Source organism: Monodelphis domestica, chromosome 3, assembly GCF_027887165.1.
Source record: "Monodelphis domestica isolate mMonDom1 chromosome 3, mMonDom1.pri, whole genome shotgun sequence".
Classification (NCBI taxonomy): Eukaryota; Metazoa; Chordata; class Mammalia; order Didelphimorphia; family Didelphidae; genus Monodelphis; species Monodelphis domestica.
In genome coordinates this window covers 64,160,326-64,175,078 of record NC_077229.1, presented here as the reverse complement: position 1 = coordinate 64,175,078, position 14,753 = coordinate 64,160,326, and the positions used below count along the sequence as shown (strand labels likewise).

The 14,753-nt window shown below is 36.8% G+C and overlaps 1 protein-coding gene across 3 annotated transcripts in view; it reads right to left on the bottom strand.

Annotated features, from left to right (window-relative positions):
* Positions 1-14,753, bottom strand: part of TIMM44 (translocase of inner mitochondrial membrane 44) — a 58,424-nt gene that overhangs the window by 40,890 nt on the left and 2,781 nt on the right. For all 3 annotated transcript variants that reach the window (XM_016432276.2, XM_056822066.1, XM_056822067.1), the window contains one exon: positions 13,593-13,697. In XM_016432276.2, coding sequence (XP_016287762.2) covers positions 13,593-13,697 — 105 coding nt within the window. Of the gene's footprint in view, positions 1-13,592; positions 13,698-14,753 lie in introns of those variants that run through there.

Below are 14,753 nucleotides of genomic sequence, written 5' to 3'. Positions count from 1 at the left end.
TTCCTTCCCACCACTTAATCCTTAAGTGTGGGTGTATACGTTCCTGGTCAATAAAATTCTAAAGACTAAGCAGGGTGGAGTAAATCTAAAATTCACAATCCCCCTGATGACGACTGGGGGACTAGTCTCCACAATTGATCACTTAATATAATCATCTTGTACCTCTAAATCTTCTTACTACAGGTGCATACAAAATTTCACCTTCTAAGAGGAAACTACAATAATTACAGATAAGAGGGAAACAGAATAGAGAGACAGAAAAACCAATGTTTTGCTGGGCACATTGACAAAAACCAATTAGGGGGCAGTCCCCTTTGGCATAAGATTCAGTTCAATCAACCACACCCAAAATTCATTCTGGATCTTTTTGATGTAGTGTAGGTTTTTCAGGCATCTTTCTGCAAACAGTTCACAATGTAATAGAAAGAAAGCTGAGTTTGTAGTTGGAAAATCTGGGTAGAACACCTACTGTTACTTATTAGTTGCATAATCTTCAGCAAGTTGCTTACCCTTTCTAGTTTTTCCTATAAAAAACGGTTAAAACTAGATGATCTGAAAGGTCCCTCCTATGATTCTACATTCTATTGATAGTTGGACCTGTAAGTCCAGAGCTCTAGAGAGGACTCTGACCTTTCAAGAGTTGGAAAGGATCTCAGAATTTATCTAGTTTAATCCCTCAGTAAGAATCTCTTCTTAAAAAAAAAAAGAAGAAAAAAGGAGTAGAAAATAATCCTTCATTTCAAGATTGAGGAAAGCCACTTACTTTCTGAGACACAGTGTTCTAACTTTTGAGATAGACCTAATTATCAGAAAGTCTTTTCCTTTCATTAAGCCTAAACTGCTTTTCAACTTCTACTCATTGCTCCTGGTTCTGACTTCCTGGACCCAGTAGAACAAATTTATTATTATCGTTATCTACACGAGAGCCCTTCATATTGTAAAAATGGAGATTTGAACCCTGGACATCAATTCCCACAAGTTCTTGGCTACTTCCTGAAATGCCTTGTAACCTCACCTGAATTCCCACCTGGGCTAAGAACAGAAATTGTATTTAGGCTGACTCTCCACCTACTTCAGGGCTCTCTCGGCTTCCACTTCTAGGGACACGCATCTCCCAAGATGTAGTGAGTGAAATTGAGCGGGCCTTTCGGCCCTCCTAGCCACGTGCTTTCTTATTTTGTATTTTCTTTAATTCTTAATCTTTAATAAACTTCATAAAAATATAATACTTTTATTACTAGAAACTAAAATTTTAATCTTAATAGTTGGCGACCTAATGGGACAAATAACTCTCAATTTAAAAAAAAAAGATAGCCTAGATAGTGATTTTTTAAGCCAAGTTCCTCCAGGAAAGCCGCTTGATCTGTACCTGTTTGATTAAAATCACTCACCTGGTCCCAGCCCTGCCCACCCTGGCTGCCTGCTCCTGCTCTGGCTGCTGCTCCTGGTCTTTCTCTTGCTCACCTGGCCTAGCTGATTCCCACACCTCTGGCCTCCAACCCAGATGGCTCATCGCCCCAGGCCCAGTCCCAGGTCCCAGGCTGCTGGTGGCAGACCCAATTTATTCAGGATCAAAAACCAGCTGGTAAAAAACAGGGATAATTTTCCCTTAGGCTATGATTAGTCTCCATGTGGACTGGGGGCAAGGGATCACAGGGAGGGAGTAAGTAAGAAAAGAAGGAAGAGGCTTTTCCAAAGAGGAAGTTACAAGCACGGGGCATTTAAGAGAATATCTTTTGACTATATTGATTCTTTCATTTACCTCACCTGAGTGCCAGGGGGAAAATTCAGCTCTCTGCAACTCTTTAGCCAAATTTGGGGAGGCAGCTGGGTGGCTCGGTGAATTGAGAGCCAGGCCTAGAGACGGGAGGTCTTTGGTTGAAATCTGGCCTCAAACACTTCCTGGCGGTGTGGCCCTGGACAGGTCATTTAACCCCCATTGCCTAGCCCTTACCGATCTTCTGCCTTCTGACAATAGGCATCTAAATGGATAAAAAAAAACCCAAGGAACTTTAAAGAGACTGGAGGTTATATTTTTAAGGCATTTCAGACTCCATGTTTTATAAAAATCTCTGTATTCTATTGCATTTTGCTGATTGTTTTGTTTAAGGTTTAACTTTGTGATTTTAAGTTCATATATTACTGCATTCAATACTATTCTGTTACACTGAATCATTTTACTATACTGGGTTTTAACTACTGTTATATTCTGTTGCTTTTCCCCTATAACTATACTGAACAAACATTATTGAGTAAGCCCATATAAAAAACAGCTATTCTATTTTTGACTTTGTAAATTGTCACATAGAGGATAGATGGACTCCATCAGAAAATTGCTACAACAACCTTTGGAAAATTTAATGAGCTAAATATCTCAAACTGACTTTAAGGGTTCTTAAGACATGATTTTTAAAAATTTTCTTAATAATCTCTAGTCATTTTGCCTGCCCCTACCATGAGGTAAGGTTCATTTTAGTAGCTGAAGTGAAATACAATTATAAACCCCAACTCCCGCATTAATAAGAATGTGAATGGAAGTTGGGCAGTTAATCCCAGGGCATTTGTACACCTAGAAGCCGCCCAAACAACAAAAAAAAAAAGGGGGGGGGAAGCATCTCTCATTTATACTCTTCAGCTCATTTTACTTCCACAAGAATGATATCTAGATTTCTTGATGATATTCTAAACCCAAAATAATTTTTACTTTTTTTAAAATATGTTTACCAAGGTTCAAAGATTTGCTACGTTTGTAAAAATTGTGACAAATATCCATCACCCAGACTTTTAAAATGCCATACAGTAACTTAAGTAAAAATGATAGTGTATTTGTTTGTTCTTATAATTAATTGGGCTATAGAGAATTTTGGGGATATTGATAACTACATATTTGTACTACTGTTCAATTCATTTGCTTGTACTCACAGTGGATCGTGGCCAGAGATGAAGAGGAAATGGATCTCATTTTTGGTGAGAAAGCCTTGTATTCTATGTTTTCTTAACTGACACAATGTGTCAATAATTATAAGCTACATTTTTATTTTTAAAACTCTTTTATTATATTTTTCTTGCATGTGCAATATGCTATTTCAGTTTTTTATTTTTTCTCTCCTTTTTATATTTGGAGCACGTCACCAGTATTAAGAATTTTCTTTAACTTTTTGATTTTGCAGTAATATAAGTTTAAAATAATATTTGCTATAATGTCAATGCATGCACCAAAAGCTTGAGACTGTAAAAATAATGCCACTAATTGTTTTAAAAAAATTATGGGACTTTGCTTAATCATTCTGTCTGATTCCAGGACAAGATATACACAAAAGAGCCATTTCACAGGGCCAATGAAGCACAAAGCTAAACCTGATTAGTGCCACAAAGAGCACGTAGGATATATTAGTGTGAAGAGTCAAGGTTGAGATGTTTAACATATGTTAAGATGTTGGCCTTCCTTGTATCCACACTCACTCTGAAAATACTTACAGATGAGTATCCCAAACTTGGCTCCTACTTGGCTTCTATAATCTAGTCCCTTTTCTGTCTTTCATAGTGTGGCAAACTTTCTGTAAGTCCTGGCTACTGACTGGGTAAATGCATCATTGCTTAGATCATTTTAATTGGGCCCTGATTCAAGGACCTGTTATAGATTTACTTTTCCTTTACTTGGAATTTTTACACTTTAGACTTTGATAGTCTATATTTTCATCCAGAAATTTTCTTTTTTTAATTTGGATTTTTTCTGATTTCTTTTTTTTTCTCTTGCCAATTGATTCATATACTTCATAACTCAGCCATGCATCCCTAAGTGATCCTGTGTTTTTCAATCACCCTCTTCACGAGGAAATGTAAAAAATATTATTTTAAAGTGCAAAGTTTAAATTCCTTTAAAGAAGAATTTTAGGTAAAGAAAGATGATACCTCTCTGAATCCAGAAACTGAACTGTTTGGAGAAGACTCCATGAAGATGCCTCCAGACCACAAGCTGCGCGAGAAGATCAAGAATGAACTTTGGGTGTGTTTGATTGAACATTTATTTTTATGTATACTTTTATGCCAAAGGGGACTGCCCCCTAAATGGTTTTCTGTCAATGAGTCTAGCAATTATTGGTTTTGTTCTTTTTTCCTCTTATCCTCAAATTATTGTAATCCTTAAGTTGATTATGTTTTCATGATCCTTTTGGGGAAAATCTTTTCCCAAATGATCAAACGGCAGGATGTAAAAATGGAGATTTGAACCCTGGACTTCAATTCCCAGAAGTCCTTGGCCACTTCCTGAAATGCCTTGTAACCTCACCTGAATTCCACCTGGGCCGAGAACATAAATTGTATTTAGGCTGACTCTCCGCCTACTTCAGGGCTCTCTCAGCTTCTGCTTCTAGGGACACGCGGCTCCCAAGATGTAGTGAGTGAAATTGAGTGGGCCTTTCGGCCCTCCGAGCCATGTGCTTTCTTATTTTGTATTTTCTTTAATTCTTAATCTTTAATAAACCTCATAAAAATAGAATACTTTTATTACTAGAAACTAAAATTTTAATCTTAACAGTATACATGAATATATAATTACGATCACATCCCACTTATGCATTCTCTATTCCAAGATAAACATCCTTTACTTCTTTGATTGATCCTCATTTCCTATAACTACTTCGGCTGCATTCCTCTAGACATTTTTGAACAAGCTAATCACTTTCTTTCCTAACTAAAAGATTATGCCCAGAAGTCAACAGAACACTCTAGATATGATAAGAACACAGCAGGGGTCAGAGGAATTGTCACCTCTAAGCTTCAGAAACTAAGAACTTTGTTAATGAAGACTGAAATTCTATTAGCTTTTCTGACGCCATATCCCAATTAGTTGTACTGAGCACAAGTTCCACCCTAAACGATCTCCAGATCATCTCAGACAATACTTTAGCTACTCCTCCACCATATTGCTGTAATAGGGAAAGTGATTTTTAAAAATCCAAATGTAAGAAGACTTGGCATTTATCTCTTGAGTCAGTCTAATGTTCTAGTCTGCCAAGACTATCATAGAATATGTTAGCTATTCTTTTCAGCTTTGTGTTGTCTGTAAATTAGATAAATATACCATCTATGTCATTACACAAGCCAATAAAAACAGTGAAGAATGAACAACCAAGCACAAATCCCTGAGGTACTCCATTGGAAATCTCCTTACAAACTGATGAAACCATTAACTCCTTTGGCCAGTCCATTTGACCAGTTCCAAATCTACTACATGTACAATCACTGAACTCACTAGACTGGAGATAAAGATTTGGAAATTAATTTGTCCAAAAAGAAATTATTGTTGAAGATCCACAGAGAATCATTGATATCTAAAAATTTCAAATAAAGGTCCTACCAAAATCATTAAGCCCTAATTGTTACATGGTAACAATGCTTCTACAGAACAGAACAAACACCTTTCCCCAGAAAGTCAACAGATACATTCTAGAACGGCAGCCTCCATAGGTAATAGGGTTTGACACAATGTACTGTTGTTGAAAAGAGTACAAACCAAAAGATGAGAAAATAGACTCAGCCTTCTTACTTCTTACCACGTCCATGATGTGATAGTAGAAAGACCTCCAGATTTAGTCACCAGACCTTAGTCTGAATCCCCCATCTCCTACTTGCTACCTCTGTGACCTTAGAGAAAGCCTCTTGTTCAGAATTTGGGCCAAACAAGGGCCTAGAACCCAGATTTTCCTAATGTCAAGATAAGATGTCTATTAATTTTGTACTATTCAACTCTCTCCTGGAACACAGTAGGTACTTAATGTTTGATGAAAATGTAAGAGGCTGAAACAGAATCTATTGGCCTTCAACTGAGACAAAGACAGCAGGAGTAGCAATTATGATATCAGACAAAGCTAAAGCAACAAGAATTAAACTCTCTTAGTTTAATGTAATCAACCAGCAACCTTTAATTTAATTAAATCAAGAACTTAAAGTACCTCTACTTAGTTAGCATTTAGCTAACCATTTAATGGGAGAGTTCAGTCACTAGAGAAAGCTCATACTTCCAAAGGCAATTAGCCCCCCCCTCCCCCCCAGCAGTGCTAGGCAAATTGGGAGGTTGTGATTGGTTCCCATAAAGTGGGGGAGCAACAAGAAGTGACGTCAAGAAAACTGCTATAATGAGGCCAGCCTGAGGATTGATTCATTCATTCTGCATTGATGAGCTGGACTCTTGGAGGCAATCACTTTTCCTGGACTTTTCCTGGGCTGGAGCATTCTGCACTGAAGAGGCATTCTGGGTGAGTGACTTGGACTGAAGGAAGAGGCTTGCATTGGTGGATTCCTGGCTGAAGACTCCACCAGGACTTCCACATAGAGATTGGGACTTGAAGGAGACCTTGCTGAGTGGTGAGCTGAATTTCTTTGGATCAGCAATTAGGGTGGTAAGCCAGACAATTACTTCCTTCCTATATTTCCCACTTTAATAGCTCTACTTTATTATAAATAAAAGCTGCTAACAGTTTTCCTGACTTAAGGATTAATATTTTATAAACAGCAAACACAATCTTACTTTTATAATTCTCTTTTAAAACTAACAGAAGTCAATTACGTCCTAATAAAAGGAAGTTTAGACAAAGAAAAAATATCAGTACCCAACATATATACACCAAATGGTAGAGCATCCAGATTTTTAAAGGAGAAACTGAAGTAGCTTAAAGAGGAAATAAATAGTAAAACTATACTAGTGAGGAACCTCAACATTCCCCTATAAGAAACAAGATAAACAAGAAAGAAGGGAAGTTAATGAAATTTTAGATAAATTAAAAGTTAAAAGAGATCTGGAAAAAATTGAATAGGGATAAAAAAAGGAATATACCTTCTTTTTAGCAGCATATGGTATATACACAAAGGTTGACTATGTACTGGGGCATAAAAACATCACAACCAAATGCAGAAAAGCAGAAATAATAAATGCAACATTTCCAGATCATAGTGCAATAAAAATTATAATCAATAAGGTTTCATGGAGAAGCAAATTAAAAACTGATTGGAGACTAAATAATTTAATTCTTCAAAACTGATGGGTCAAAGAACAAATCATAGAAATAATCAAATATTTCACTGAAGAGAATGACAATGAGGAAACAACATATCAAAATTTATGGGATACTGCCAAAGTGGTACTTGGGAAAATTTATATTGCTGAATGACTATATCAGTGATGGCAAACCTATAGTACACAGAGCTCCTCTCTCTGTGGGCACACAGCCTCAGCCTCTCTCCCTGCCTCCCTTCCCCACCCCCCACCCCCCGCCTCTCTCTCTCTAAAGGGGGGAGGTAAGGTGTTCCCGGCACTCGGTGTGGGGGAGGGAACATTACACTTGATCTGGGAGAGAGTGGGGACCTAGCACTCGGCTTCCAAAAGGTTCACCATCACTGGCTTATATCAACAAAATAGAGAAAAAGCAGATCAATGAATTGGTCATTCAACTAAAAAATACCTAGGGAAAAAAAATTTTAAAGCCCCAGTCAAAGACTAAATTGGAAATCCAAAAATCAAAGGAGAAATTAATAAATAGTAGAATATTTAAATAATGTCTCAGAAAAAAGAAATTGAACAAGTCATCAATAACTCCCCGAGAAAAAATCCCCAGGGCCAGATGATTCACAAGTGAATTCTATCAAACATTTAAAAGAACAATTAATCCTAATACCATATAAAATGTTTAACAAATAAGCAAAGGAGTCTTATGAAATTCTTTTTATGATACAAATATGATACTGATACCTAAAAGTCAGGAAAACCAAAAACAGGGGAAAAATTATAGAATAATCTCCTTAATAAAAATACTAACAAAGTGACTACAGCAATTTCTCACAAGGATTATTCACTATGACCAGGTGGGATTTACATCAGGAATGCAAAGCTGGTTTAATATTAGGAAATCCTTCAGCATAATTGACCATATCAATAATCAAACTAACAGAAATCACATGATTCTCTCAATAGATGCAGAAAAAGTCTATGACAAAATACAACATTTGAAAATACCAGAAAGCATAAGAATAAAAGAATCTTTCCTCAAAATAATAAGTAGTATTCATTTAGTACCATTGTTGGGGCCATCAAACCCACGCTGTCTGACATGGTCACAGGTAGAAACTGAGGACTGAAAAGCGGCCTCCAGAAAAGATGAGACACCCACTCAGCCCCCCTTTTATGTGACTTCTCCCACTAACATCCCTTACTATTGAAATTGCTATGCTTACTGTTCTCTCCCTAGTTTCAGGAAAAATAGTATAAGAGCAAAACACTTGAAGGATTAATACATATATCCCACTTTAATCGCCCCAGAATACCACCTCAAAGATATTTACAGAATTAAACCCAAAGATTCTTCTGTACCCACTAAGGTGAAAAACCCCCTCCTCTTTTCCTTCCCAGATATAAGCAGATTCCCCACCCCCCACTACAAGCCAGGGATGACAGGAATATTAATCATTTCTCAGGCACAAGCTGATATGACACACTTTACTGGTTTGTTGTGTTTACTAAAGCCACAGTAACATTAAACTTGGAAAATTAAAAAATTCCCAAATCTGGTTTCTGTTAAATTTACCCTTTAACCCTGCACGTAGCAGCATTGTTTTTGTTACCTATATCCTAAGTGTTTCTGATTATGTAAGTTGATTAAAAGCAGCAATGATTTTCTTAGCTGGTCATCCCACAGGTCAGTGGGAACTGATCCCTGGTTACCCAGCCTATGACATTTATCTCTAGCAAGCTCTGCTTTGTCGTAGCAACTTGGTATGCAAGATAATCATAGGATGTTAATTAAACAATTTGTTAAAAGTTAATGTGTGACATATCCAATTATCTGTAAGAGATCATGTATATTGAAAAATGAGACTGTGTGCTAGAGAAATATGTAACCACTGAGGTATAAAATAAAGACAAACCCTGTGCCTGGTGAAACAGCTCCCTGTCACGCCTGTGCAGCAGGTTTGAAACACTCAGCTATCTCCCATTCCTTATCCGCCTAAGTCGTCATACCTAGTCAGAAGGAACCCCCGACTTTGTAGACTGCTGGATAGCCCACAATAAACCATCAGCAAGTATCATCTGCAATGGGCGTAAGTTAAAAGCCTTACCAATACGATCAGGACTGAAGCAAGGATGCCCATTATTAACACTATTATTTAATATTGTACTAGAAATGCTAGTGGTAGCAATTTGAAAATATTAAATTTAAATTACTGTCCAATAACTCCAAGTATGTTTTATAAGGTTTATTATTAATCACTTGAAATAGAAGAAATTAAAGAAAAAAAATATAAAGCCTAAGAAAAAACCACGTGGGTAAAATTCTCCTGCCTGGCTCACACCCAACCTCCACAACTGCCTTCCTGGGAAAAGAGAGCTAGGGAGGAGCTACACCCACAACTTTATCTTCAAAGTTAAGCACTTAACATGAAAACAAAAATGAGAAACTGGGAAAGAGAGTTCTGGGGAGCAGATTCCAATTACACAAGAAAAAAAAGAAATTAAAGGGATTAAAGTAGGCAATAAGGAAACTAAACTATTACTCTTTGAGAATAATATGGTCTACTTAGAGAATCCAAGAAAATCAACTAAAAAGCTAGTAGAAATATTCAACAATTTTAGCAAAGTTGTAAGATACAAAATAAACCTACATAAATCATCAGTATTTCTATATATTTACAAGAAAAATCAGCAGCAAGAGTAAGAAAGAGAAACTCCATTTAAAATCACTCTAAACAATATAAAATATTTGGAAATCTATCTGCAAAGACAAATAGGAATTATATGAACACAATTACAAAACACTTTTCACACAAATAAAATTAGATCAAACAAATGGAAAAACATTAATTGCTCATGGGAGGGTTGAGCTAATATAATAAAAATAATACTACCTAAATTAATTTAATTATTCAGTGCCATACCTACCAAACTAACAAAAAACTATTTTACAGAACTAGAAAAAATAATAACAAATTTAACTGGAAGAGCAAAAGGTCAAGAATATCAAGGGAACTAATAGAAAGAAAGAAAGAAAGAAAGAAAGAAAGAAAGAAAGAAAGAAAGAAAGAAAGAAAGAAAGAAAGAAAGAAAGAAAGAAAGAAAGAAAGAAAGAAAGAAAGAAAGAAAGAAAGAAAGAAAGAAAGAAAAGAAAGAGAAAGAAAGAAAGAAAGAAAGAAAAGAAAGAAAGAGAAAGAAAGAAAGAGAAAGAAAGAAAGAGAAAGAAAGAAAGAAAGAAAGAAAGAAAGAAAGAAAGAAAGAAAGAAAGAAAGAAAGAAAGAAAGAAAGAAAGAAAGAAAGAAAAAGAAAGAAAGAAAGAAAGATGGTGGCCTAGCAGTACCAGATCTTAAACTGTACTATAAAGCAGTAATCACCAAAACAATCTGGTATTGGCTAAGAAATAGAAGGGTAAATCAATGGAATAGACTAGGGGTAAAAGACTTCAGCAATCTAGAGTTTGATAAACCCAAAGTTCTCAGCTCTTGGGATAAGAAATCACTATTTGACAAAAACTATTGGGAAAATTGGAAAAGAATATGGCAAAAATTAGGTTTAGATCAATATCTCACACTCTATTCCTAGATAAGATCAAAATGGGTATATGATTTAAACATAAAAGTGTGATATCATAAGTAAATTAGTTGAACACAGAAAAGTTTACCTGTCAGATCTGGAAAAGGGAAGAATTTAAGACCAGACATGAGATAGAGGACATTATAAGATGTAAAATGATTAATTTGATTCCATTAAATTAAAATTTTTCTACAAACAAAAGCAATGCAACCAAGATTAAAAGAGAAGCAATAAATAGGGAAAAATTTAATAACAAATTTCTCTGATAAAGTTCTAATTTCTCAAATATATAAGGAACTAAGTCAAATTTATAAGAAACCAAGCCATTCCCCAATTGATAAATGGTCAAAAGATATGAATCAGCAGTTTTCAGATGAAAAAATCAAAGATTTTTTTCAGAAGAAAAAATCAATAAAATAAAAATGTTCTAAATCTGTCTTGATTAGAGGAATGCAAATTAAAACTGTGAGGTATCACCTTATACCTAGCAGATTGGCCAACATGACAGTAAAGGAAAATAATAACTGTTGAAGGAGATTTGTGTAAACCTTAAAATTTCTTAGACTTATAAATGTTGGAAATTTCACCATTGGGAAATTTCATACTTGGAAAATTTCTTAGTGATAGTCTATTGGAATGTGAACCCCATTGGCATGGGAGGTTCCTCCTCCTCCCTTCTTAAGATTACTTTAGGACAGAAACCTTTTGCTGAACAATGGAAAGGGCTTTGACCTATGCTTAAGCATAGAACAGGAATTTCTTTGAGTCATGATTGATTTTAGAATTGATACAATGGAGATACTTGGAATCAATCTCCACCCTACTCAGTCCTAACAGGATTTAGGAAGGGCTGCAGCATAGATCAAAATTTAATTTTTCCAATCTCTACCCTACTCAGGGTAACAGGATTTAGGAAGGGCTGTAGCAAAAGATCAAGATTTAATTATTTGAGAATATGACCTTCAACAGACATGTGCAAAGCCACAGACCTCTGGGCGGTCCTGGGTTAAACTAGAGCCACCATTGGCACAGGGAAAATGATGGACAGTGATTGGTAGATGTGAGAACTGAGGGGAGGGAACTTGGATGGTTTCCTTAAAGATAGAGGGGTCTGAGGACTGGGGGGTTGGTTGGAGAGTTTTGGCTCTGAGTGGTTGGAGAGGTGCTCTGGGAAGCTTGCTCTGAAGGAAGCTGGAGGTGGAGGCCCCAGAGACTGTTTCTCCATTTTGGTCACTTGAGTAATAGGGACTGATCTCCTTTCTTTGCCCCAGCTATCTAAGGGCTTGGGCCTTTTGGCCCAGCCTAAACAGAGGGGGTATTTAAGCCCTATTCCCTTCTCTCCCCTTTCTCTCTCTCTCTCTCTCTCTCTCTCTCTCTCTCTCTCTCTCTCTCTCTCTCTCTCTCTAATTCCTTTCTTCCTCCTGTTTGTAATTAAACTCTATAAAAGGCTGACGGCTGACTTGAGTTTTCATTTAGGAATTACATAGCTGAATTCCTTGGCGACCTTAAATTAATATATATCAGTCTTTTAAAGTGATTTCCTTGTCACATTTGGCAAAATTGGGACACTAATGCATTGCTGGTGGAGTTGTGAATTGATCAAATCATTCTGGAAGGCAATTTGGAATGATTTCCAAAGGACTTTAAAAGAATGCATACCTTTTGATCCAGCAATACCAACACTACGTCTGTATCACAGAGATTTTTTTTTTTAATGGAAAAGAACATGTTTGTACAAAAATTTATAGCTGCCCTTTTTGTGGTGGCAAAGAATTAGAAACTAAGGTTGTCCCTCAAATGGGGAATGACTGAACAAGTTGTGGTATATGATGATGATGGAATACTATTGTGCTAGAAGAAATGATGAATCTGAGAATTATAGAAAGAACTGCAAAGAATAACACATGACCTGATGTGAAATGAAATAAGCAGAACCAGAAGAACATTATATACAGTAACTGAAATACTATGGGATGATCAAATGTGATAAGACTTTGCTACGAATGACAAATACAACGATCCAGGACAATTCTGAGCGACTTATGAAAGGAATTGTTGAAGTAGAAATGCAGATGAAAACATATGATTTATCACTTGTTTATTTGGTTATATGACTTGGGGTTTTGGTTTTATAAGATTATACTCTTACAAAAATGATTAATTTGGAAATGTTTTGAGTGATAATACATGTATAATGCAGTGGAATTGCTTGTCAACTCTGGGGGGGAGGAAGGAAAAAGGGGAGGGAGACTGAATCATGTAACTTTGGAAAACTTATGTGTAAATTTATTATTGGAATAAAATAAAGTTAAAAATAAAAAAACCTTTCCCAATTACAGCTACAATGCCACGACATTCAAGTCCCTTAGCTATGCATCTTTGGCCCTACATCATTTGGCTCTGACTTCTTATTCCAGATTTTCTTCCCTACAAATGAGATTCTTCCCCAAATTCAGGACACATTTCCTGTTTCTCATCCTACTCCTCTACTTGAACCCCTCCACAATCTCCATCTTTCCTTCAAGGCCCATCCCCAAGTCAGAATGGATTTCCTCAACCTGCACTTGATATGTATCCCTCTTACATAGATTCTTATTTCACACATGTAAGTCATGTGTGTTGTCCCACTTACTGGAATGTAAGCTCTGTAAGGGCAGGGACCAGGGCCTACTCACCTCTTTATCCACCCACCCGCCCCCCGCCCCCGCCCCAGCATCAAGGGCAGCACCCTGCAAATGAAAAGTGCTAAGTTAGAATGTACTGAATAAATTTTAAATATAGCATGATTACATACAAGGTCACACCATTCTGGGTGTGCAGAAATATACTGCTGCTGCATGAATACCCCACGCAGATACATGATAAGCATCCTCTAGGAACTTTAACTTCTGTGCGGGCAGTTTTCTCACTAACCCCACCACTACATACCACCAGAAGGGATCACTTTTTGATCTCTCCCAGGGTTGTTCTTCACCCTCCAAGGTGCTAGGAGAGCAGAGAAAACTGATTGACTTACCAGCGACAGCTCTAAGCCTGGACTGCATAATCGATAGACAGGGCCATTGGACACTGGCATGGGGCACCAGCCAGAGAGAAGCTGGGTCCCACTGCCAAGGCATCTCTAAAATCAGGGAGGAGAGAGTAAAAAAAGGACAGGAATTATTAGTTTACCTCCATGGGATGGAAGACTGGAGGGGAGGCTAAGGAAGAATCTTTTTATTAATCTGCCCTATCCCTAATAAAGAACAGGGATGAGATATCATGATTGGAAACTGTGTAAAATATACTCTGGCTCCTAAGACACAGGAGGAGTGGAAGCTATGGATGATCACTTGAGGCCAACAGAATTTGTTTAGCTTGGGTAAAAGGTGATGGCTTCCTTTGTGATTTATTTAAAACCTCATTTCCCGTTTTCCCCCACTCCACTTTGTCCCTTTCCTTTATTTCTACCCAGTTCCCTCCAACTGTTCCTCAAGTCTCCCTTTCCCATTATTTGCTGCTAACTAGTAGCCTAGTCAGAGTTAGAGAGAAAACCTTATTAAATGTATAGTCTATAAAAAACAACTCCCAGAATCACACCAAAAGTTATTTTTACCCACATTAAAGTAGATTTTGTGTGACCTTGAAAAGAAAAACACTACTTATTTAGACCTCATTTTCTTTATTTATAAAATGAAGGAGCTAGAGGAAATCATACCTAAAATACATACTAAACTCCTCCCATTCTAAATTCTTAGGTCCTTCAGCCTAAAGCAGACAAAAACCAGTCAATTAAAATCTTTAGCAAGAAACCTTTTTCTTCTGCTGCCTTCTCTCTTTATCCTCTCAAGTTCCTTCTATCTTTTTCTGCCTCTACTCGCAAATTATGACCATGATATGTCTACTAATTCCATCTCTCAAACCACTGCCTTCTGTTACTCTTTTCAGATTAATTTTCCTACTGTTTTTGAGTTGACAATGACTTTGCGTTCAATGAAACAAATAGGATACAGAATTCATTGTGCTTCCAGGTGTGTAGTTCTAATTTTCAATCTTGTCAGCCTCTGAAGTCATATAAGTTTTTGTTTAAGTAAGATACAAGGAGGCAGTGAGATGGGCCCTGATGGTCTCTGCTCTACCTATAATCTCATATGTGATCTAAGCAAGTCCCCTCCCTTTCTTGGGTCCCAGTCCTCAC